Here is a 27,456-nt window from a genome sequence, read left to right on the forward strand (position 1 = left end):
GTGCCACCCCTTTCAAGCCCTCACGCGCCTACTTGAAACCCTTGCCCTGCACCTCTTGCGCTCGCATCCACCTCGTACCCCTACACATTTTAAAAAAAATTTATTTTCAAAAAATAAAAATAATAAAAAATAATAAAATTTAAATTTAAAAAAAAAAAAGAAAAAAAAAAGGAAAAAAAAAAAAATATATATATATATAAAATAAAAAATATTCAAAATATCTAAAAGGGACTTCTTTTTTTCCTATTCTTTTTTTTAATGTTATATTTTATGCTTTATCTTTAAACTAATGATGTGTTTTTCTCAGTATGTGTAGATAATCAAATAGCGTCCACATTTGGAGTAGCACTTAAGGCTATAGTCTTCAAGTTCCAAGGAGAACCATCCAAATCAAGATTTCATGATGATTATGTCGAGATCCAAGATACTGACCTAGGACACACTCACTTAGGAGAATTCTTGAAAACTTGTAATAAACCAATCGAGAGATCAGATCTGGTATTTGCTTTGATACATTCCAGGTTGGTGAACACAGCGTCACATCCCATATCAGTGCAGTCAGTAGAAATAGTAATGATTCTGGCACAATATTTTTTTTCTGAAGTGAGAGTGGTGAAAAGTGCGACAGGAGAAGTGGTTCTTGATCTTTGACCTGACAATATTGAGAAGGTGTTCCATCTCCCGAGAGCGGATCAATTCATTGAGCTCTCTTATGAATCAATAGAGAAATGGTATAGCGAACATACGAAGTAGGCAACATATATTATACAGTCATCTTATCTCATTGAGAGACCTCCTCAAGGAAGGATAACAGGCAAACTGGATATGACTCTCAGAGATATGAAGGAGGATATTGGTTACTCCATCATCCTTTTGAGCAGAGTCATGGGTTTATCTCCAGCAAGCCACCTTAATACCTTCATGATCAACTTTATTGAGACCATCAAAACATCAAAGATACCATTGGACTGGGTCACCACACTAAGTGAAAACTTGTGTGAGCAATTAAGGATGATGAGAGACAAGAAGAAGTTTTATATGATGTCTTACATAGTATACCTGCTTGTAGCAAGGGCAAAAAATTATCCCAGATTGTATAGAAAGGGCAACATCTAGGATTCCAATGCCTAGCCTTACATAGTCTACCCTCAACTAATGAAGAAGAAACTATCTGCTCAAAGTAAGGAATATAGAATCGTGAATGATGCATTCATTTTTGCAATCATTCAATTCATTGAAGGAGATTATGGAAAGAGGCTATCTGATGAAGAAAAAGAATAGATAACAACTCTTGGGGCCTATTTCATTTAGTTTAAGACGTTTACATACCTGTAGGTAGGTGGTGCCACTATCAACCCTAAGAAACTCCCCAGATATCTGAGTGACAAGTTGGTGCTATTGGAGATTTCCTGGCAAATTGAATCTGCATATAAAAGGGTGAAGAGACAAAGAAGACCTTGTTGGACATGGCCTCTCATCATTGGACCATACTAGGTAAAGAAGAAGCAAGAAATTTTGACTTTTGAATGGGAATGGGAGAATTATCCCCTAGGATACATTTTGATAATGCCGGGAAAGTAGAGAGTATGGCTGGAAAAGAGTTTCATCATGAAGATGCTATTGAAGATCATTGGATGAACGCGACAAATGACTATGATATCCGCATATAGGATTATTGTAGGATGACTTTGCATCTGGCAAAGAAGACGCTCAATCTAAATATTCCAGAGGAAATAAGGCAACACGATTCTAAGGAGCTATTGGACCCCCTATTCAACTTAGACAAAATCAAAGAAAGACCCATTATGAATGCAAAAGTTGACAGGGAGGAGGGCAATGATATCAATCATCGAGCAAGACATGTGGTTAGAATGACGAAGGAATGGATCAAGCAGCCTTTTTCACTTGATCCCATACCTGACACTGTAGTCTTCCATGCTCAAGCCCGCCCTAAGAAAGTTAGAGGAAGGAAAGTTATAGTTCCTACTTTTGTGCTTCAATCTCCCATTAGGCCAGAGATAGTATACCAACTTGACCGCTGGTTGGATACTATCATCCTCCAGAGAGGATAGGAAAGAATAAAAGGAAGAGGACTTCCCCGCAAAGAATTCAATCAAAACAGGATGAAGTGCAAGCACCTTCCCAACAACAACGAGAAGAGGTACAAGGTTCTGAGGATATTGGAGCTTTCACATGCTTTTCTCTCATAATTTCTTTGTTTTTAAACATATAAAGGCTAATGCATCCAATTAATGAATATAAAATGGATGGAGTCCTGCTAAGCACCAGTTTGATAGGTAGTTTGTATATAATTAGTTTGTTTTATTAGTTTGAAAGCATCTTATTGCATGAAGATATCTCTCATTCTCAACACAAATTAAGGAGACGGCTTCTTATAAATACCCTATTGTAATATGTAATCAAGGCTGTCGTTATTATGCAATAAAGTTATGCTTTTGGTGCTCGCATTTGGAGTGTAGTTATTCTTGCCTAAATGTATCATTGTTTTGTGAATTTTATTCATGAGATTATGATTGAGCCAAAGGTTTATTGCATTGTTTCTAGTTGTGCAATCTTTTAGTTCTGGTGTTTGCTACAAATTTATGAATTTTGCTGATGTATCAAGCTCAAGAAGGAATCACCAAATTGTGCCTAGATAACTCTCTGTCTCGCATGAGTGCACTTTTCATGGCCTTGCGACTTGATGCAGAGTGAAACATCATTCGGTTATTGAAATTTCCCATCGACGATTGTATCAGTGGAATCTGGGAAGCACTGCTCCTATTTTCATTGTTTATCTACCGATTTCTTCAAAAGCTTAACTCGTAGTGTGTTGTTTTCTATAGGTTATGTCTGTTAGGATTTCAATTTCAAGTTATTTGTGTTCAAATTCAAGTTATTTGCTTTTAGTTCTTGTTATTTGATTTATTAACCCCCTTGTTAGAATAGGATTTCATACTAGTTGCACAGTTAGATTGCATTAAAAAAAATACAAAATACAAAAACATAGTTCTTTTAGTGTTATTTTTGAAACAGCATGCAAATTCTTCATTTATCTGAAGTTGGAATGAACCAGCAAAGGCCTCATCGTGAACAATCACATTTATTTTCAATTGAGTGGATTTCAATGCGTCGTAAGGCAACCCAGAACCTTGGAGTTGATTCACAAGATTGGCTATTCAAGAAAGGAATATTCCTTCCATTTAGCATCATGTAAAATGACACCTCAACAGATCCCTGAGTAGCTTGTGAAAGACTATGAACAAGATATATCTTTCCTAGTTGACTATGATAGAGTCCAAATTCAGTCAGTTAGGCCTAGGATAACATGGGTTAAACCTCTAGCATATGAGGTGAATATTGATGAAACAAAGGACATTATTGAGGCTCTCATCAATTAGCCAATAGATCCCGAATCTACTTACTTTGAAACTTATGAAGAAGAAAAGACAAGAATTTCTCTTGAGCTTCAAAACCCTTAAATTATGAAGAGAGGAAAAAGAGGTTGGAACCATTGGGAAGAAACTTTCCAAATCAAACACATCTCTTATGATCACTAAAGGAAAGGGTAATGATGTAGAAGAGGAAGAAGAAGATGAAGAGGTAGAGGAAAGTGATGAAGAAGAGGAACCTCACAAGAAGAAGGCAAAGATCCCATCCAAGCCACTCAAGAGAGCAATAAGATCAACACCTATGATTATAACTACCAAGCAAAGGAAGGCAAGAAAGCAACTAAAACATCAAGATGAGGACGAAGAAGATGAAGATGAAGACAATCCCTCAATCATATCCTTGAAGAAGGCACCCCTACCTTTGAATATTTTTTGGAAAGTATAAGGGAAGGAAGTGGTATGGCAGGTTTTAAATACTTTAAATAAGACTCTAGAAGAAAAGAGGAGAAGAAATAGATTGAAGATTCATTAGTTGTGAAAATGGAAAAGTGGAAATATGACCCTTTTGAGCTTAAGGTCCATGCTCCTGAAAATCTATTGAAGGTTGTTTCACACCATTGGGATAATGCAGTAAAAATAGAGAAGGATATTAGAGAGAAGACTTTAAGAAATCTCATGCCTAATCTCTCTAACAGAGAAATCAAGGAGGCAATGTCTAAATATGTAGATAAACACACTCTTAGATTTAAATCTTTCCAATTCTTTTCAAATAAAATAGAAGATGTTGTGCAGTCCACAAAAAAGACATGGAAGAACATCTTTAACATCAAGGAAGAAGGAGATCTTCCTGAGATTCAAACAATTGAGGACCCTAATGTTGAGAAGATTACAGTAGAAGTCATGACATCATTGTTAGGGAAAAAGGTTAATTTAATTTCATTAATTAAATTACCTTTTCTCCCTTCGTAAGATTTCACTTTATATGCTTTTTGCATTCTCTATTTAATAATTAATTAGTAATTATTAAATAGCTTTTCCTTTTTAGGTTACCCCTTTTAGGTTTCGATCCCCTTTTATTAAGATTGATCTCTTTGTAATTTTAACATCTTTTCTTTATCTAAGAATACAATTTGCATGTTTCTAAAGCAAACCCTTGCCTCCTCTTGTCTTTTTCTTCTCTGTGACAAGTTTTCTACATGTAAGTACTCAAGGGCTTTGTGGATTTGATTTGCGTATTTTCTCAAATCCTTCATGGTATCGGAGCCAGATCTGTTGTAGATTGTTCAATATTTGGAGAAAAAGGGAGAATGAGGGTTTCTCAGATCAGATCTAGAGCTTCTCAAGTATTTCCTAAAAAATAAGGGGGTCACTAATTTTTGGAGCAGCTTGAGGTCAAATAGACCTCACAAATGGAATCAAAAGGTGTCAAAACCCTTGTTTCCATATAAAGTTCATCTATTTTGAACAACGTTGATTCGAGAGGCAAAATTGTTTTTCTTGGTAGGGTCGTATGACCTCTGTATGCACTCTGAGGCATATTTCTTGTAAAAAATCACAAAAAAACAAAAAAAACAAAATTGCAACATTTTTTACCACTACGATTTAAAATACTGCCAGTGATCACCGAGACTGCTAGCAGTTGGCGGTAACCACCTGCAGTAAGCCGTTGGCGGTCACGCTGACCTCAATGGCCCCTAGCGACTACCACTGCTCAATGGGTCATCACCACCAGTGGTGCCTCCCGCCCGCCACTGCAGCTCTACTCTATAGCGAACCTCCCTCCCACCATTACCACCCAAAGTACCTCTCACTAGTGGCTGGATTTTTTAAAAGGTTTTTATTTTTATTTTTTAGTCCATTTCTAGGGGCCCTATTGGTTCTTTTTCCATTGAGCATACAGATGTATTTTCAATCTGAAAGAAGCATCGAAAAGTTGGTTTTGAGATGAAGATAGTGGTGTAGGAGTTTTTTGGTTTTGATGCAATTTGGTTTCCTGTTTGGGCAGTCAAAGCTGGGTGTTCTATTTTTCACTCCAGAGGGCATATCTCGAACATCCCAACCACATTTTTTAAAAGCATTATATTTTTGGAAAGTTGGTTCAGGCCTCTTTTTAGAAATGTTGGTTTTTCTTCAAGATTCTACTCCATTCTCTTTCTATCATGTTTTTTTCTTTATTGCACTATGGTGGACATCTTGGATGTTTCAATTCTAGGGATTATTTTCGTGGCATGGGATCTCTTCTTTTGGGTTGTACTATCTATTATATCAACTCTTTTCCCTTTCTGATCATTGTTGATATAATTTGTAAGCATATTTATGCAAACACACTGAGATAAAGTGCCACTCCTTGCATTTTTGGGATCTTTTTCATCATTGTGACTTATTGTACTCGCACTACATTATAAAGTGCCATGTAGGGATAGTTGTTTGCCTTTTAATGCTCTCTTCCTTTGTCAAGTGAGTGTCTCTTCCATGACATTAGCCCCATGTTGTGTCAATGACATGTACCTTTATAGTTGTATGTACCTCTTCCTCACTCTCGATATTCTTGGTCCTTTCTATTTTGTAGGAGATATTGGCCCACTTTCTCAATTGCCGGTCACCCTACCCTTGTTTGCATTAGGGGGGGTTCTTCTATTGTTTCTCATGCTTCCTTGGTTTGATGGAGTGAACTATGTATTCAGTATTTGATCCTATGTACTACGCGATGGTAGTGATTGGATACCTATGCATTTTAGTGAGATGGATCATTTACCATATAGACACTCTTCTTTTCATTCATACTTTGGTTGCAACCTTCCTTGGTTTGATTGATCAGCTCTTCAAGCTTTGGTGTTTTATGCCATCTGTATTTTTGAATTCAATTATTTCGCTTTGTTTGCCTCTTGATTTGATGCAGATTACAATCTTCTCTACGTGACCAGGTTCTATTTCAGAGGAGGTTCTATAGATCAATAGTTTCTTTTTGATAGAGTTTACAACTTCTACACACTTCAATGGTTTTCTTCATAATCATTATTTATTCCTATTTTTTGGAACATTCCTCTAGATGGAGGCTTTTGTAGTCCTTCATTAGGCTTTCAGCTATCTCTTTTTGTAGCAGAGTTTCCCCACTAGGTTTTCTCTATTTCTCTATTTCATAGAGATTTTTTCGTGATTGGGTACCTCATTGGGCCTTGTTGCTAGGACCGAAGTTTGCTTTCAACATTGTATTGTAGTTTCCTTGCTCTTTCTGCATTGTTTGTAACTACATTGTTGCTCATCTTAAGGAGGGGTGGGGGTGTTGGAGAAAAAGGTTAATTTAATTTCATTCATTAAATTACCTTTTCTCCCTTAGGATTTCACTTTATGCACTTTTTTAATTTTCTATTTAATAGTTAATTAGTAATTATTAAATAAATTTTCCTTTTTTAAGTTACACCTTTCAAGTTTTGATCTCCTTTTATAAGGATTGATCTCTTTATAATTTTAACATCTTTTCTTTATCTAAGAATACAATTTGCATGTTTCCAGAGCAAACCCTTGCCTCCTCTTGTCTTTTTTCTTCTCTGTGATAGGTTTTCTACATGTAGGTATTTGAGGGCTTCGTGGATTTGATTTGTGTATTTTCTCAAATCCTTTAATCACTTCCCTCTACTCCACTTAAGGCAACAATTGTACAACAATCAATTAAGTTGAACCCAATTCAACCTAGTAGTGAAGTGAAGACTATCACACTTTCACTAAGTTCTATCACAAAGGAAACTAAACAATAGGTCCCAACAGTCTCAACCAAGCAATAGGCTCCATCAATCTCGACCAAGCATCAGGCTCTCTCTATCTCGATCAAGAAGCAATAGCAAGAATAGCAGAAGGATTTGGTTGACAATGGAAAAACTATCATTCCTTCTTCCACAACCAAAAGCAAGGGTAAAAATAACATAGTTGATGGCATTGATATTGATGAGCAGATTGCAATCCTGAATTGGGACCAATGAAATCTATCAACTAAGGAAATGGACATTTTGGGAGAGAAATGGAAGAAAAGGGTAAAGAAAAGAATGCTAAGAGCTAAAATAGATAGGAACTAAGTAGAAGACATCAAAGAAATATTCATAGATGCTCTATCTATAGAGATAAATGAAAAAGTTCCCATCATTGATCAATTTATTGATATTGTACACAAGTTCAATGAGGATAATAATGGGCAGGACAGAATTCTCATGGAAGCTGAGAGAAAGTTTGAGAATAAAGTGCTAGAAAATATAGCACAAAAGATAGCAATTGATCAAGTAGAACTATCTACTTTGATATCTTCATTAGAAAATGTTGTAAATAATGTTGTATCTTTATTTGTAAAGTTGATTGATTCCACTAACTTTACTAATGAAATAAAAGAAAAATTGGGCAAGATTAACAAGCTTGTAGGAGAATGCAAATCAGTTGGCACTTAATCCAAGCCCTTGTTTCAATCATTTTGCAAAATCTAGATCCTTGATAGATCTATGGGCAGAATTGCTAAGGGGAGAGGTCAAAATAAGGGCAACATTGATTGACATTCAAGGTATGATACTTCCCCATATGGACATTATGTAGAAAAGGATGGATAATCCAAGGACATTAGTCAAAGACACAAATATGTCAGTTGCAGATCACATGTATGAGTTATCAATAGAGATTCATATTGATCTACATGTTTTAAAGGTTCTGCAAGATAACTGGGATAAGACTTTGTCCATAGTTTTGAAGGTACACCATAATTTTCTTTCTCATTTTAACATAACCTTGTAAATACTTTGACATTTGTAACAAAAACAAGGGGGAAAGAAAGTGTACAAAGGGGGAAGACATATAGAGAAAGTATATGACATATTTATTTCTATATATGTAAGGAGAAAATATGTACAAAAGTATGAAAGATATGTAAAACAATTTTGAAAAATGAAAAATATTTTTTTTACTTCTAACCAAGTTGCAAAGTCTTCAATGTAAACTGAGCTATCAGATCAAGCATATTCAGAGGGGGAGTTTGACTAAATATTTTTTTAGATGGTGTGTATGATAAGTGTTTTTCTCACTAATGCCAAAGGGGGAGATTGTTAATCGCATGCAAGATATATTATAAATTAGCACGTCAAAATGCTTAGTCATAATGAAAAGATAGTTGCAACTGAGTCACTAGTATGTAGTGTTGACTGAGCTCATAGTGGATCCAAATAATCAAGTTAACCTTGTAGAAAGTTGTAATGTCCATTGAGTTGTAGTGGAAACCAAGTTGACAATTCACACTAAGCTCTAGTGTCAACCAAGTTGATTGTGTCTACCAAGGTCCAATGTGAACCTAGTTAGTAAAGCAGTCTTGTTCCAAGGTAATAATCAAGATGGAAGAACAATACAATCCAAGTTAGAAGTGTCTAAAAAGTGATCAGTGTGAACCATGCACCCAACATCTACCAAGTGCCAGAGCTAGCCAAGGAGACAGTAGTGATCGAGTGTTTCAAGTATTGCCTGAGTATGACATTGACCTGAGTTATTGCACTGAGCTGACTTGGTGATTATTTTTAGAACTATTCCTATTGTAGCTGACCTATGTAACAACTATTTGGATGGATATAAGTATGATATATTCCTTTTATCCAAAGTGTAGTAGTAGCATTATTCATTGTATCATCATTCAAGTATTAGCAAATATGGAAGGGAAGATTGTCTAGAAGGCTAAAAACATTCCAAGGAAAGGAAGGGACTCATCTATCATAGTTAGGCGATCATTTTACTTAAAAGGATCTTCATCAAAAATCACAATTGTATTTTAGAGATCATCCATTGATTCATCCTAATAGGTGCATTAGTCCCAAATCGTTTAACCAGGTGGACCTATTAGTCCTTTGCAAAAACTCCTAATAGAGTACATACTTAACTGTATTGTATAAATCCTTTTAGAAGGTGGACCTAACAATCCTAATTACTCCTAATAGGGTAATATCACCAGAAGTGATCATTTGTAAGCCTTAATCGATCAACTTTATTACTACAATAGTGATGCATTATGGGTGTCATCCCCACGATCGTTTTACCTTCTACTTGAAGGGTTTCTAGGTTACCAAATATTGTGTTATGGTGTTGTTACTTTCATGCTTTAATGTTTCATACATTTAAGTAGATTAGACAAATATAACAAAGTGGTTCAATTGAAGAAGTTTAAGTGGTTCCTGATTCACCCCCTCACCTCTCAATCACCTAGGTTGTATTACATTTCCAACACACCAGATACTCCACATTTCTCCAAGTGAGCATCTTTTATTATTGAGAAAGATGGTAGGAATGTGATCATTTAGGCACTCATCACACTCGTGCTCAAACATTTGGTACTAGTCTTCTCAATCAATCCATTTTGTATGTTCCTCATAAGTTGTTAGAGGTGGCGAGTCACCTTGAGTGGGATAGGGCCATCGATGAGAAGTATTCTTCTTTAATGAAGAATAAAAATTGGGATTTTTTCTCTTTCAAAATGAAGAGATTTAGTTTGGTACAAGTGGGTGTACCATGCCAAGTATGTTGTAGATAGTTTGGTTGGTAGATGCAAGGAACGTCTTGTTGTAAAGGTGTTCTCACAAGTGAAGAGTGTTGATTGCTTTGAGACCTTTCTCTTATCACCAAGATGAACTTTATTCATCTTGTACTCTCCCTTGCACCTTCTTAGGGATGGACAGTGTTTCACATGGATGTGAAGAGTGCACATGAAGACCTACATGAAGAGATCTATATGGAGAAGCCTCAGGTTTTTGTGTTGGATGCATTTCTAGTTTGTAGACTTCAGTGGTCATTATATGGTCTCAAATAGGTGCCCCAATCTTGGTATGAGAAGATGGACTCCCTTCTACTTGCTTTAAACTTCCAACACTATCATTCCAATCATACAATATATAGTCAACATCACGGGGTTGATATTTTGGTACTTGTACTACATGTTGATGATCTCATTATTACATGTATCTCATCCTCTATTATTTAGAGTGTTTAGAGAGCTTCAATGGAGTAGTTTGAGATGACAGATCTTGATCTTTTGCACTATTTTTTGGGCTTATAGGTTATTCATTCTTCAGATGGGATTTCCATACTCTAGTAAAAGTAGGTTCTTGGTAATGCTTCAACACTCTAGAATGTTTGATTTCAATCCTTCCCCTACACCATTTCAGCCAAGCATTATTTTGTCTACCACATTCACTACTCCTTTGGTAGATCCCACATTATACAAATAGTTGGTTGGTATTTTATTATACCCGACACATACTCATTTTTATCTTTCATTTGCAGTTGGCATTATCTCTAGATTCTTGCATGATACTCATGAGATTCATTGGGAAGAAGCGCAACATAGTTTGATATACATTCATTGCACTACACGTTATGTAATTCACTATACATTTGGATCCCCCTAAATTGTTGGCTTTACTAACTTGAATTGGGTTGGTGATGTTGATATTCAAAAGTCTACTTTTGGCTTCATACTTTGTCTCAGTTTTGGTCCTATCACGTGTCCTTGCAAGAAGTAGATTGTTATTATATTATCATCTATAAAGTTTGAGTATTATGTATCAATTTTTGCTATTCAGGAGATTCTATGGATTTGACAATTGATGATAAAGTTTAGGTTTCCTTTTGATAGTCCCACTATTCTTTTGTGTGAGAGTCATAGTTCCATTGACAATTCTTGCAACCTAGTAGAGCATCAATGGAATAAGAGTAGTGAGATCCATGTGCACTTCAATGGTTCTCTCATCTTGGAGTACATACCTATAGGGGTTCAGGTTGCAGAATTCTTTGCTAAACCTTTGGCATCTCTGCGCTATTTTAGCTGTGTTCTATGTTTGGGGTGAAGGAAGTTATCCTTGGGAGGTTTAAATGAGGCCTTCATTTATTTTTTCAACATTCTTTCCATCTCTTTTTGGAATGATTTTTTCCCATTTAGTTTTCTCTATTTCTTCACTTTACAAAGATTTGGTTGTGATTGGGTACCTCATTAGGCCATGTTGTCAAGACCCAAGTTTGCTTTCAACATTATAGTTTTTTTTTTTTTTTTTGCATTATTTATAGCTGCATTGTTGCTCATGTTGGGGGAGTGTTAGAACAAAGAAATAAATAAATTATTAATTCATCTTGACTTACTAAGTTATTTTTGCTTCTCTCTTAAGATATCACTTTATGCATTAGTGACATTTAATGATTATAATTATTATTAAATGATCAATTTTTTAGGGTTTCATAGTTTAGGTTACTACATCTCCTATATTAGGATTGATCATTGTATACTTTATTCATTCATTTGATATGATAATATAATCTTTCATATTTTTAGAACCTGAACCCTTGCTTTGTTATTGTAGTCTTCTAAGTGATAGGTTATCTTTGTACGAAGTTGAATTGAAGATTCCTACACTCTTTTCATCATGTGTCTATTTCCCTTTATGTGTCCTTTCTTGGGGGTATTTCACAGTACAATCATCTCTATTAGATGTATGTAGGATTTTGTTAAATCCTTTGCTCTTGTTGAGGCATTAGCAATCACTTTAACATGGGCGAATATACCCCACTTACATATTACGTGCATGCACACACACACATACACAATGATCTTTTGCATTTTTTAATCCCTTATTGGACTACTAGTAGTTTATAACATCTGATCCCCACGAATTTGGATCCCTTATTAGACTACTAATAGTTTGTAAGGCTCGATCCTTGTATTCTTGGATTCCTCTTTGGATTACTACAATCCTTGAGGCTTGATCTGGCATCAACATTTTTTAATCCCTTAAAGACTCACACATCCTTATGCCCAGATCATCTTTGTTGGATTTCCATTTTGGAAACATGAGTCTTTGAGGGTATATCTTTCATGGATTGACTAGCATGCAACACACACTTTCTAGACTATTAATTATATCTTCTATTGCAATTTGCCTTTTTGTATGATTCATAGTGAGGGACACAAATTGTATTGGGTGACTTGATCACACTCTTTTTGGTTTTTGTTTTGTCATAAAAATATCTCTTGTCTTTATTTAGACTCAATAAGGACTCAAGTATATTAGGGGCTTCATTGTTTTCTTGTCTTTTTAGTCTTGATAAGATTGTCTTATGCTTTTGGCCTACTTTATTGCAAGTTTGAACTTGGTTTATACTCTTGCTAAAGTGGGAGCTACATATGCCATCTTAAAATGGAAGCAAAGGCCTTGTCAGACCTTTTAGCCCCCCTTTTTACGATCTCCTAGGTTCATGAATGCACTTATGCTCTTTTTGCTCCTTATTCATATATTTCCACCCATTTTTTATAGTCCTTTTTGCATCCTTGAGATCCCAATGTGCATCCTAAGGTCCAAAATCCTCGAGTCAAGGGCCAAGGTGGTCCCTAATCCCTAAGTTATGGATGGCATCATCCCTAACCCCTGGTAAGGGACAAGTTCATTCATTAGGTGAGGTGTTTTGCCTCAAACCATGGGCTCATTTCAGGGATCTCAATTTGTTTCTCACTTTTTTTAGTCAGTCCTTCTCAATTTTTGTTCCAAAATTGATAGAGAAGAAGGCCTTCTATCTTAATTTTTCCATATATTATAAGATTATTCAAACACAATATATCTATGGCCATCTACTATTATCCACAAGCATTTACTTGAGAGCAAGATTCATTCCAAGCATCATCCATTTAAACAAGCTTTCAAGAGTTTAATCCTTCAAACATTCTAGACCATGTCTACATTCATGGATCTATGATTTGGTATTAGTGGATCTACTTCACTTGTGGAGACATCCTACCTCATCATTCAAGTATCATCTTTATGGATAATGAATTTGAATCCTTCCGCAGAGGTTTAACAAGCAAGGCAAATATTTATATTCTATATTTTTTTAACATGCTTTATCATTTTAAGGTTTATTCCTCAATTGAGGCTTGACTTCTTGACCAAGAAAATCCTCTTCCCCCACAATTTTTTTTTTTTCCCCTTATTTGCAGGTGTAGATTTGTGATTTTTTGAAGCAACGAACTCAGATCTCAAAACTAGGGTTCCAACTTATAGGTGGAGCCCCAGATCATAGAATTTTGTACAAATCAAGTGAGGGACAACCTTGTCCCTTACCTAGGTTGTCCCTAACCTCTAGGTCATCCCTATCTAATGGCCTTCAAATTCATAAAATCCAAAGATATCGGTTTCTAGATCTTGGATCTAGAATAGTTTCCAATTTTGATAGTTTTTACGATAGTTTTTCATATCTAAGCTAATCATCCTCATTGACTACCAAGGTAAGTTTTATGCTTCATGTGTCATCTTATTTCATCTATCTTTATGTCTCATAGTTGATCCTTTCATGTTTTTAGCTAGCATACAAGATTATTCATTGTTTGCATCTCAGTTAGTCACAATTTGCTTGCATTTAACAATCACTTAATCAAATCAATCTATATCATCTCAATCAAGGGATGAAAAAGTTCTATAGAAAGCTGTCCTTGAGTATGTATCTTGAAATAGGTATTAGATTTGACATTGGCACCCCTCACATCTTCCTATGGTTGTGTTGATTTAGTTTAAATCCTTTGAAGGGTTATGCTTAAGGGTCCTCCTTTCACTTTCTCTAATGTAACATCTAAAAAAAATTGGGCAATTAATCCACATGATCTTGTAAAACCACAATCTTTATGTTACACTTTCACACATTCTCAATTTTTATGTTATATAGGGTACTTACCCGTAGTTGAATTTTAAACTTTGACTCAACATGCATTAAACAGTTGTGGAGCTGGACTAGTAGTGTACTCTTTTTACAAAACAAAATTATAGAATTTGTGTCATCTAACACCTTGGCAACTATCAAATTAATGGACATCCCTCACACAAATTTTATCAAGTAAAATTTATTCATGAATGTCAATGAAATAATATTTGAAATGTTAATTCCATAGTTATATAAAATACAACTAATTAAATCCATTGACAATCACCATTTTCACACATACAAACACCCAAAATACAACATTATAGTTTAAAAGCTAAGTCCAAATTATATAACAAAAGATATCTTAAACACAATTTTGTTGTAATGTGATGTAAAATATGCTTGCCAACCAAGATGCATACCATCATTTTTCCTAATTAATTTAAACTTTTTAAATAGATATTACTTTCATCTTTTTAAAATAAGAACTACAATCTAAGTCTATTTAGTATTAATTAATTTAAAATTTTTAAAAATAGTTATTCTAGAAATAAATGATTGTTAGTCCTGTATATATAGACAGTAACTATTGTTTTCAGTTGAAATATTTTGCATTAGTTCGTTAGAAAATTGTGCAATATAAAATACTTTGAATTATTTCTAATGATGTTTTTATTTTTTATTCAAATTATTTGAAGATTGTTTCTATTTTCTGATTGGTTATTCATATTTTTGCTGGAGTTTTATTTAATTTTCTCATTCAAGAATTGAGAATTTTTTTAATCACATATTTCTGCGTCCGTCAGAAATAATGTGGATCATGGGATGAGATTATGTTGATGCTCACCATCTGTCGTCAACGTCTTAGTCATTCTCACCATCTGCGCAGCTTTAGTTATGAATGCACACATTGCCACAGTTTTTTTTTCGTCCGCCATTTTTGAGCGTTTTGTCTGTGGGGAATTTTGATGGGTCAAAAGTGGAGTTTCAGAGGATTTAAAGCTAGGGAGTACAATGTCTTGCAGAAACGGTGATTTATTTTTATCTTGTCTAGGAAGTTTGTTTTGGGGGTAGATGTGATTACTGGCTACTTCTTATATCACATTTTTTACTTTTTTATAATTTAATCAAATACATTGGATAGGGTTAGAGAAAGAGGATTAGGAATCTAGTTTTACACTTCTAATATGTTTAGTTAACAGTATAGAAGTTAAATAAAAAGTATATTAATTAATTTTTTATAATGGTGCTTACGAGATTAATGTTTTAATTTTTCTGATTTGAATATAAAATAAAGTTATATTTTTAGTTTATTTTAAAAATATATATTTTATTTTGTATTAAGAATATAATATAAAGATCAATAAAAATTTTACTATTATTTATGATACATTGTTTAAATGAGTTATCATGATGTAGTGGAAGAGAAAACTAATAAGTTTAATTTTTTGTAATAATATTTTAAATTTATTAAATTTGAAATATGTATTCTTTGCTTTATTTTCTACAATATTATTAATGTAATAGAGTTATTATATGTTTGTTTGCATTTTTTAACAAGTTAAGATTGAAATTTAAAGAGTTATCAAGAATGGATTCATATCAAATTGATAATCAAATACAAAATTATTTTCTATACTACTTTTTTATGGCTAAGATTATGCATCATTTTGATTTGAAATTTGTCATTCTAACCTAGAATTAATTGGAGTTTTAATGCATGCAAAATTTAAATGCTTTCCCTTAATAGTATCTCAAAATCTAAAATATATAACTATACAATTATATTTGAATTATCTAATCAACAAACCTTACAGGATTAGGAAGACTTTAAATTGAGCCTACTTCAACCGATAACTAAAAGATCTTAATTAAATTATTTAATATTTAATTATTAAATTATTTAAAGTATTTTATGCAAAGTTTTTAGATCTTAATATTTGTTAGAACTGCACTACATAAATTATTTTAGGAATTAAAATTAATTTTATTTAATATATTATTTTATTTTTATTTAAATAGGTTTTTATTTTTTGATTGGTAATTGTTTGAAGTTTAAATCTCCTATTAGTTCGGCCTATTTATAGTTATTTTAGGAATTAAAATTAATTTTATTTAATATATTATTTTATTTTATTTAAATAGGTTTTTATTTTTTTGATTGGTAATTGTTTGAAGTTTAAATCTCCTATTAGTTCGGCCTATTTATAGGTGGGAACTTATATTTTCGGTGAACACATTTGCATTAGTTTCTCCCTCATAATTTTTTTTTCCCATACAAATCTTAATGTTTTAGTCATCTTTTCTTTTTATTTTCAATTCTTTATGAATATTTCAATTTTTTGATTGGTTCTCTTTAATTTTGTAAAGGTTTTATTATTTTCTCTATTCAAAATTAAAAAAACAAATTGTGAATAGATATTTTCATGGTGTATTTAAAGAAACTTCTAGACATTATTATCCCTATTCCATAAATAAAATGTTGTGAATAGATCATTTGAAAAAGAAAATTGAGATGCGTCCAAATTTTACATGATGAAAAAGCAATTAATCAACACAATTGCTCAATTTTTTTTGCTTTTGCTAATTTTTGCTACCTAGCACTAACGATGCACTCCAACTTTTAATGTCAATAACTTTTATTTATTGTTTAGAAAAATCATTGTGTTGGAAAAATAAGTACAATATGAAATGAATAAAATAAAGTATTAGGTTAAGTTAGCGTGTAGTGTCAAACATTGCCTAAAGTGTAGAATATATTTGTGATTTATATTTATATTTATATTTTTCTTAAAAGAGTATATATAATATTGTATGATATTTTGAAGAAATTAAATTTAGAGATTTTTAATAATTGACTTTTTAAAAATAATTTTAAAATTGTTTTCTATATAAAATAAATAATAAATAAAGAAATTGAAAATATCATATAAATATTATAAATATACAATTCTATACATCTTATCTTATCATATTTCATTATTTTATAGTTAATATTTCAAAATTAAAGGTTTCTTTTTTTCATTTTGAACATAATAAAATAATAAAAAATAAGTTATATTCATAGTGGTTTAAAAAATATATAAATAAATCAAAGAAAAGCACACACACACACATATATACATATCATGCATAGTACTATTAGATTTCAAAATTTCACAAATTTTTAAAGTATTTTGTTTTGATATTAGATTACTATTCTTATAGATGTTGTATATAATTTGCTTAGTTTCTCTTCATTTCTAATTTAGCTCTAAATTACTACAAAGTTTTGGCTATTTAATACTTACAATTATCACAAAACATAAAATCATTCTACCATTTATTTAGAAGGCGGGACTAAAGCTCTCCAAAGTTCTTGTTTAATTTGTAAGTTGTTGAACTTGGTCAATGTCCTATAAGCATTATATACTTATAAGGATATATATTTCAGCTTGTATTGAAGAATGAAAAAATCTATTAACAACTATTTTGTTATCTTAAACTTTATTTTAATGCATTTGAAATTACTACACATAAATTTATGTGCTACTTATACTCCACGCTCATTAATACTCTAAAAAAATCAATTGAAACAAATTTTCTATTATATTAATTTAACCCATTGCATGGCTATGATCCATGTTTAATTCATCGGTTGATATCAGCTGGTATAATTCGAAGCTTAACATGAGCAATCTCCCTTTCCAGTTCTTCAAAATAGCGTTATGTCTTACATGGAGACAGTGCCAGTGAATTTAGGTTGTGGCCTTCAAAGCGGCTGCTCCTGCAATGGCCGTGAGCAACTCAAAATCACAATCATCAACACCATCACCAAAAGAAGAGGGAAGTTTCTCGCTTGTTAAACCCTAAACCCTTTCAGACCTTTTCCTACCTGATCCCGGATGGTCTTCAATTGGGAAAAATCTTGAAAGGAAACTCTCATCTTCTTTAAAAATTTGGAGGTTCTTATGCAGGAGCATATCATTGATTGTATCAGTATCAAATCCTACAAGGCACCCAAGCTTCAACATCTCACATAAGCCTGCAACAAGATCTGGATATTCTGATAATAGACCTTTTGAAACTACATCAGCGAATTCAGTTGCCAAGGACATCTTTCCCTTTTGGTTGTGCGGATCAGATTTATGTATCAAAATCCTCTTGATGTATTTTTCCCAACGCACACTGGAGCTTGTAGCGACTGTAATGTGCTCTGTCTCGTCATCTTCCGTTATTATTGTCAAAGTGTACATAACTGCAAAGGGTTTATCTGTTTCATAAGCTGAAGACTCCAAAAGAGCTCTCACAATTTCATGCCTCTTATCTGCTGACAAGTTGAAGTGTGGATATGCAAGATATCCAAGGATAATCATATACAGACCTTCTCTGAACAAACCCTCCCCTGTTTGAAGCCTTTGCAAATGGATGTCGCTTGAATAAGACACCTGCTCTTTCTCTACTGCCTGTGATAGCTTTTGAGCTCCAAGAAACTCGTACATTGAGAACAATAAGTCCAATGGTATTGTGGGATCTGATGGGTTTGGATGCCAAGTGAATTTGATCTTTGTAGAAGCTTTCTTGAATAACTCTTTCAATGAGAGGTCATCAGGAATGAAGGTTTCATTAGGTGCACAAATTTGAGTATGTCCACTGCTTGTGTGAGCAGGAAACTTTAGATCTTGTTTTTCTAACATTCTATTTATAGCTGAAGGAGATTGGCTCCAGTGCTTCAGAATGTTCCTCCAAACTGAACAACATTCGGGCTCAGTTACTACATGATTACTCATTATCCAGTCCAGCCATAAATCGTAGTAGTTGTCAATGTTGGGATGAAGAGACACACCAAGACTGTCGGAAAAAAAGGGAAGTAGAGTGTCTTCATAAACCCTTTCGAGGATTTGTAACCTACTATAGAAGAGACCATTGTCATCATGTACTACACATATTTTTGGATCCATCCACTCACCTGCAAACCCACCACTGTATGTATTTGGAATCCAAATTTTGAGAGAGCTAATGTTACAAGGCCGCCAATGGAAACGGTGAATATATTTGTAAAGCCTTACTATGACTTCAAAATCTCTATGTGTTTGGACTATCCTACCAACTTCTGCACATCCCATTCCAAACTCAACCACCACCCCAATCCGTTGGAGCTCACTCTTGAAATTATTCATGTTGTTGCTGTAGAAACTACAATCTACAAAAGGTAGGTCATTTAACTTTACACCAGCCGATGACCATTCAGTATTGTACAGAAAAGATTTGTTTGGAGATTCATAGCCGCGGTGGGTACTTAGCCATTTTCCTTGCATGATACTATGTTGGAATTTGTTGGGCAGGGACTCACCAGAAACAGTCAAATAGTGAATCCACTCTAAAAGCAGAAAAACTTGATCTTTACTAATGGGAGAGGAAACTGTAGGCAATGGAGCATTAGGAGGTTTTAGACTGGGAATGTCCACTCCTCCAAGCCCATGGCTCATAAACTCCTCAAGATAATCTCCTTTCTCAAGTCCACTGACATTTGGTTTCAAGTAAGCTGGTGACAGCACAACAATCCCTTCTGAAGCCCATGGATTGTATCCTATTAGCTTGTGCCATTTTCCCATAGATGGAGGCACAAGTTTGGCTTTGTAACTACTTATTATGGACCCCGAATCACTAACAATAGGCAATTCCTTAGACAATGTGTGCATCTGCATTGAATTCATATAACCAGTGACAGATGAAAAATGAAAAAAATGAGCCACATTAACTACGAATTCATTACTTCTAGATGCCTTAGCTTCTTCCAAAAGCTGCTTGCTAAAACTTGAAACAGAAAATTCAGTGATCTTAGCACATTTATCTAGCCATGTCCGGAGTCTTAATTCTTTACAAGATCCCAAACTCAGCATGGCCATCAGTGTTGTGTTTGGCATAAATTTGTAATCTGCAGCAATTCCCAGCTCTGTACTCCACCTCTTCAACCAAGGAGTAGCATCCCTGGAAATGTATATTTTGCTTCTCTTAGAAGATATATCTGATGACCTTGCCCACTCCACACCATTGGAGCCATTGTCAAACTTAAAAAGAGGACAAGACATGAGAGAGCTTGGTATTTTGGTAGTCCAACGTTCAGATATAAAGCAAAGGAGTTGTGCATATAAACCCTCGGAGAGATTGAAAAGCCAACGACGACTATTTCGTATGCATGTGGCGTACCAGCGATCAGGCACATAGCTCACTCCCAAGAACCCCAAAGCAGGTGAGTTTTCAAGGCACGAATGTATAATGAATATTCTATCAGACCACAGACCCCTGGGCTTTTCTTGGCCTTCTTCGGTTGCTTTTTCCAATATGCTTCTAAACTCTGGATGTATTCTGCGAGCTTGAATGGGCGTGCAATAGTCATTTTCACATTCACATAACATGACTTCTTCTAACCTCAGCTTGGCTTGGATTTCTTTCTGAATTCGTCTTAACTGCAAACAAGAAGGAATATTAATGGGGAGGTACCTGAAGAAATATGATCTGGCAGAGGGAGGAACCCCACTCACACTCTTCATAAGAGATAGAAAAGCTTTACAAAATGCTCTGGGAATGCAGTCAAGAATCCCTTGATTCCACTTGTTGTCCCAAAGAATACTTTCCCTTGAGGATGCCAGCAAAAAATCTGCTTGAATTATGAAGGGTAATCCAGTGACTATTTCTGTGGGAAGAAAGGCATAAATACCAGCACCTATCCTGTTGCCTGTGGTAACTCGACCTTCGCATGGAAAAGCAAGTGTTATCACCCAACTGTCAATCTCTCTTCTCTCCTCTACCCTGTTCTTTGATTTCACCGGAAAGTGTTGCCTCCACATGTAATAACTGCATTCTCCATTGGATTTCCAATTATCTTCTGTTGATAGATGGAGAATAAATGATTCACATCCATCATTCTTCACATTCTGACAAGATATTTCTTGAGACACGGAGACTGCATTCACCCGGGAATTTTGGTTTTGGCCATCTTCACGAACAGAGAGTCTTTTAATTTTGGACATACACAAGATGACTTGTGGATGAATGTTAGCAAGCTGGTTCTTCACTGCTTCCACCTTCTCTCGGCGTAAAGGGAGAACTATGACAGTATTGGGAAGCATACCTTGGCGTTGGCTACTATATATTCTTCTGAGTTCATCAATATTTGGCGCGTCAATCCACTCTGGAACTATATATCCAATTTTGTCCCCACATGGAGGGATTTCATTGAATCGAATATTATATCCATTGCTGAAAATATGAGGTTGCTTTGTGACCAAGAAAACACTCTTGAACCCAATTCCTGAAATTTAAAGGAAATGTGATATGCCCTTTCAGAAGAATTAAAAAAGAAATCTAAACTTTGCCATTCATTTAAGAAAACCAAGATGTAATGATGCAATCATTTGGAACCATATAAACAGCTAGTTTCTGTAAGTTTATAGTCTAAATGATTACTTGAACTAGCATAATAGAGCAAGAACTGCATACCTACATAGTCTGCACAAAAAATCATTCTCAAGCATGATCTCCATAATTCATTTACGAAAACATGACTACAGCAAGACAAGTTTTACGAACTCTAAATAATGGATTTTAAGGGCAATAGCAGATACCTTTCTCTCCAATGTAACCTCCCTGTCTTTTACCCTTTTTAGTGGATCTTCCAACACTGCAGAGGGATTCAATGTTTGGAGGAGTGAAGCCCTTCTCATTGTTGAAGACCAAGAGAGTAGCAGGGGCACCCACACCAGTCACATCTCTGCTCGTTACCACAAATTCCAATGATGGTTTAACATCTGCTTCATACTCATTGTCCTCTGCATTCTGCAAATCAGAACTACCCAAACATTAACTTTACGGACAAAAAAAGATGAAATGTCAATTGAAAACATAAACAGTTTTATTATATCACCATAAAAACAAAAAGGCAATGCCAATTAAAAGACAGAAACAAAGAATCAATTCTACAGACAAAGAAAGAGGCAATGCCAATTGAAAACAAAAACAAATTGATTATATCACACCTGAAACAAAAGGGCAATGTCAGTTAGAAACATAAACAATTTGAATCATATCACCCAAAAGCTACCTGAATGAGTTCCATGAGAAAATGGACATCCTTAGTGTAGAGTTCCGCCGAGATATTTCTAACAGCATGATGAAGATCTTCTGTAAGTGGGTTTTCTTCTCCACCTACGAAAAACTTCTTTCTTCTTATCTCTTCAATATGCTCACGGGGAGTCGCCATTGTTATAAGTGCAGAATTCAAAGACCTGTTAAATACAAATTAGATGAATATATTACTGCAGGATTCAAAGTATATTCAAAACAACCAACAAATTGGGCAACTGGGCACCTAATTTAGTTAAGAATTCGAAATCCTAGTGAACCCAGCTAATTAGTTTATATAAAGACGAATATACAGCTTCAGACAAGAAAAGGGAAAAAGTTAAATAAGGATCATTTTTTCTTGTTCCGCCGTTTTCGTCAGATAGAATTGGACTGCATCTTAGTTCCACTAGGTTTGCTCCTTGTTTGCTTATCTATGTATATCGATGGTTCGATGGCAAAATCACTGTAATCTTAGTATGATGGAGACACCGGGAGAGCAAAATAGCAACATGCATTTGATCACAGAAGGCTCGATGAAAATTAAGGGCGCAAGATTTCTATATATAGACTTGAGATGTGAGAAATGTAGATTTACGATATTGCCATAAAATCAATGGCTCAGATTAGAAGCGGTCTATCAAGGAAGAGAAAATGGACGAGTGTCACAAGACGTTGTGAATGGCAGCTAATGAGATTGTAAAATGAAAAGGGATATTCTGGTTGGATGACATGAGAATATTTCAATATTTCCTATTACTTATGAACTACTGTTCATATTTGAAATATGTGTCAATGAGTTTGACTCAAAAACTACATATTTAAATCTTGAAAACAATATCAGAAGAGAATGTTTAAACTTTGCCTACTTCAAAAGGAGGTGGCAATTTTTGAAGTCTCTCTTTTTAATGTTGTAGTTTCAGTGAATTGAATTGATCTAGAGTTAATCCCCTATGATTATTGATTAAACATTATTGCATTTGATTAATCATATATATATATATATACCCGAAAACTATAGTTTAAATCGTGATAGCAATATCACAAGAGAATATTTGTTTAAACTTTGCCTACTTCAAAAGGAGGTGGGAATTTTAAAATAATATTTATTGGGATGGTCTATCTTGTTAATGTTGTGATTTCAATCAGATTGAATTGATCTAGAGTTAATCCCCTATGATTATTGATTAAACACTATTGCATTTGACATACATACATACATACATACATACATACAATACATGTATGTATATATATACACATAAATATATGTATGTATATATGTATCTATGTATATATATGTATGTGTGTGTGTGTGTGTGTGGTGTGTGTTAATAATGTCTAATAGAAATTAACTTACAATAACCACTATTGATTAACATAGAGATATGTCTCTTCTACTCCTATATGTATACATTCAGATCTCTACTTGGAAAACACATAAAACATATATAGTGTCATTACATTTGCACTGATCTTGAAAACTCAACATGGTATTATAACCAAGTGCAAATGTAACAAAGAAAAAATGAACGTAACATCTAGGTCATACATAAAATATTAAACTAAGAGCATATGACAATTGCCACATGTTTCATAGTGTTGTGCACACAAATATTTTAGAATGTTTGAAATTTTCAAAGTGGTAGGAAAGCATCTCAACACAATGATTTGTAATCAATCTAACCTCAAGCACAAAAGAGGAGTAGATAATTGCCAATGAACCCATGTCATCAAGGCATGTAACCAATGTTGGAAGAAAGCCTAATTGCAACACCAATACTTCACAGTGTCCAAACAAACTACGTGACAAAGGTATTTGTAGGATGATGGCAATGCGTTTATTTAGTAGAGGTGAATACGATGATGAGGCAATGACTAATAGATTCAATATAACAATAGCAATCATATTTACACCTTTCGCATGGGGATTGCCTACTCACAACATGGCATTTATGTTGGAAAGAATTGAGTGATTCATTTTATCAATGATGATTTAAAAGGCAAAGGCCGACTGTTTGTAAAAATGTTGGGATATGATGAAGGGTGCTCTAATACCACTGATGAATGGCCCACACCACCCTTACCAACTCATAATCATAAACACAACAATACAAAGACAAAGAGAAGATAAAATGCTTCACAAAACATGCTATTATTATAGTTGAAAATTCTTACAACATCTACAAGATGATATCATAACTATGACTTCTTCCAAAAGAAGTTTAGAAATGCTTCAACATAAGAGAACTACCAAATAAGAGCTTCCACAAGAAGAGTCTTCACACCAAGAGCTTCACCAAGAAAAAATTCCCAACTAAGATCTTATACACTAAGATCCTTCACCTCCAAATCTTGCTTACATGAGATTACACCATAAGAACTTGATTACAAATGCTCATAAGCCTTGCTTACATAGGCGCTTACCACCCAAGATATTGTAGACACCTAAATTTGATTACAACACTTTGGTAATCCTATTTAGTTATCTCTAAAGGCATCATTAATTAAATTCATATTTAATTAATCCTTGGCCATCCCCTAGCTGATTAATTTAATTAATCATCTATAGTCCTAATTGAAAAATCAAATAACCTATTATTTATCAATTAAATCATTTTCTTCTATCTAATTCCAAAATCTCCATTTATCAAATAAATCTGTTTGATAAATAAAACCCTCAAATCTAATAAGCCCCTAACTTATGCCTAAACCCCCTTTTTAGCCTAATCCACCCCATCCACCCATACTAACCAAGCTTAGCTACTAACTCACCCACCCTCATGAATGCCATCCACTTGCAAATCTCTAACATCCCTAATCTAATCCTAAACCCAAGCCTAATCCACCCCCTAATGTTGTCACATTCCCTAAGCAAGCTTAAGACTTTCCTAAGCCAAGGAAAGTCAACAATCTCAACTCCCTCCAAAATATCCCAACCACCCAACAACGAATGCTCTTACAAAGGCAATAAAGACTCTTACAAGCTCTTACAAGCCATAATGAAGGGTCTTTATGAAAATATTATCCCTTGAGCCTCCTTTGTTGACTCATCCTTCCCCTTTCCTCCATCCACTCACCCTGTGACATGTGTCACTCCCTGATTGGTGCTAAACAAGCACAATCCATGTGCTCTCCTTTGAGTGCATCCTAGCCCTCCTTAAGCTTTTTCCTTTCCTTCCATCTTAACCCTCCATCCCTCAAGCCCGTAGCATATAAATTGAATCCCCTCTCAAGCCATTTCATCACAACTTTTAAGCCAAAGTTATATGCTAGTTTGAGAACCAAAAGCCATCAACTATACCCTTATAATGCCAAATTGAGAGCTCACAAAGCTACCAATTTGCCATTTACTCATCCCCACCATTGAAGCATAGTTTGAGCATCTTGAGCATACATCCCAATCCTTAGACTCATCTACCAAGCAAAGAGCTAAATCCTATTGGGAGAGTCCATTCATTTGGCTCATATTTCAAATTGGGGTTTCCTCTTTAGTCTCTCATTTATGTTATGGTATTTTAGTTTGTAAATGCTTTTGATTTCTTAATTTAGTGTTTCTAACATACTAATATAGCATATACAGATATTACAAGCACAACCAATGTAGGATAAAATGTAAATACAACTACCTTACAACAAATATTAAATTCCCACCCAAGTACAACTAAGCACAACCATGTGGCCCAATTAGAAAATTGCATTTCCTTTATGGATCACAAAAAATATTAAATGCATGATTTAAGAAACTTTCCACAAACTTCTAAAATGTCATCTACACACCTCAAAAAATGGAATGACAACTATTTTTCTTATTTTTCTTTTTATGCCACCCATGCTCCTTGGTAAAAGAAATATCTTTTTCTCTTTTTTTCCATTTTCTATTTTAAAAAATTTTCTTTCTATTTTTGTCACTTTCTCTCTCCTCTACGATTTTCTTTTTTAATAATAAATCATGCCCCCCCCCCCTTATGCAAGATGTTCCTGCATCAAAGACCCCTGGTAGGAAACATTTTGTGATTATGGATTCACAAATGAAGTGGCCTTTGTCGATATATTTCTTTTTTTCTTCTCTTTTAACACCATGTTGGAACAAGTATCCACTGCTGATATATTTCTTTCTTTCTTCTTTTCGAACATCTAGCTAGAACAAGTATCTATTGTTGATAATACTCCTCTGCAATTAACTCTATCCAAGTATAACTATCATCCTCCTTAAATCTTGTAGGATTTCATAGACCTATAATAAATTCAGCAACACCATGCCAATCTTCCTTTGCATACCACACATCACTAACAAGATCCTTATGTAAACCATCATCATCTTTCAAATTCAGCATGTCACAATTCATTAAAAAATTATCTCTTCCACACCATCATCTCTTTTTTTTTCTTTTATATCTTCAACAAGGCATGTAATCGCTTCAATTGCTTGATCTCCAACACAGGCATTGTACTCTTCCTCTAGCGTTGTAGTATTCAAATCATCTTCATATGCTTCAAGTTCACGAATCTTTTTATATTCATTTTCTTCCTCTTCTTCAACTTCAGTTTCATAATTATTTTCATCATCTTCATGTTCTTCTTCTTCTTTGATATTGCATACATGATACTCCACTAGATCTTTTTTCTTTTTTGCATCCAAAGAATTATCATCATCTCTTTTCTAGTGATGCACTCTTCTCTTTCACAACTCTGCATCTAATTTATTCACTTGCTTCTGTGAATCAAATAATGCAACTCATAATGCCTCTTGATTTCTTGATCAAATTTTCTCAAGTCTATGAGCCTCGAAATCCATCCAAACACAAAAGTCATCTTCTTACTTCTCATCTCCATAATCAAGTCTTCATAAGATAAATCTTGTGCAACACAAGCACCTTGTGCAAAATACCTCATAGTCAATGATCTATTTACACACTTAGCTTGAATCATGATCCTCATGCAAACTACCTCATAGTTGGTGATTTATTTGTACAATCAAGAACTCATTCTTGACAAATTTTATTCAATCCAAGGACTTCAAGAAAACTGCTTCACATTTGGCGATCTCTCCACACACTTAGGAACTCCTGCTTTGATACCACTGATGAAGGGTGCTCTAATACCACTCATGAAGGAACCACACCACCCTTATCAACTCATAATCATAAAAACAACAATACAAAGCCAAAGAGAAGATAAAATGCTTCACAAAGCATACTTTTATTATACTTGAAAATCCTTGCAACATCAACAAGATGATATCATAACTATGACTTCTTCCAAAAGAAAT

General features: G+C 34.2%; 1 protein-coding gene across 1 annotated transcript; it reads right to left on the minus strand.

The window, feature by feature from the left end:
• Positions 1 to 17,786: 17,786 nt before the first annotated feature.
• On the minus strand, positions 17,787 to 22,323 carry LOC149540498 (uncharacterized). Its single transcript, XM_089802692.1, has 5 exons — positions 22,165 to 22,323; positions 21,689 to 21,899; positions 21,564 to 21,572; positions 17,946 to 21,375; positions 17,787 to 17,847 (listed from the first exon to the last, which is right to left on the minus strand). The coding sequence occupies exons 1-5, from the start codon at positions 22,321 to 22,323 to the stop codon at positions 17,787 to 17,789; spliced, it is 3,870 nt and encodes a 1,289-aa protein (XP_089658818.1).
• Positions 22,324 to 27,456: the final 5,133 nt, after the last annotated feature.

The sequence above is a fragment of the Cupressus sempervirens genome, chromosome 9 (genome assembly GCF_028749045.1).
Source record: "Cupressus sempervirens isolate cs-2001-9-10 chromosome 9, ASM2874904v1, whole genome shotgun sequence".
In the NCBI taxonomy this organism is placed as follows: domain Eukaryota; kingdom Viridiplantae; phylum Streptophyta; class Pinopsida; order Cupressales; family Cupressaceae; genus Cupressus; species Cupressus sempervirens.

What these genes read in the sequence shown, in the direction of transcription:
- LOC149540498 (XM_089802692.1), bottom strand. Translation starts at nt 22,323, where the DNA reads ATGGCGACTCCCCGTGAGCATATTGAAGAGATAAGAAGAAAGAAGTTT. An exon ending in TTCTCATGGAACTCATTCAG is followed by an intron (nt 21,900 to 22,164) that starts GTAGCTTTTGGG and finishes TCTGATTTGCAG; the next exon opens with AATGCAGAGGACAATGAGTA. An exon ending in CCGGGATCAGGTAGGAAAAG is followed by an intron (nt 17,848 to 17,945) that starts GTCTGAAAGGGT and finishes CGGCCATTGCAG; the next exon opens with GAGCAGCCGCTTTGAAGGCC.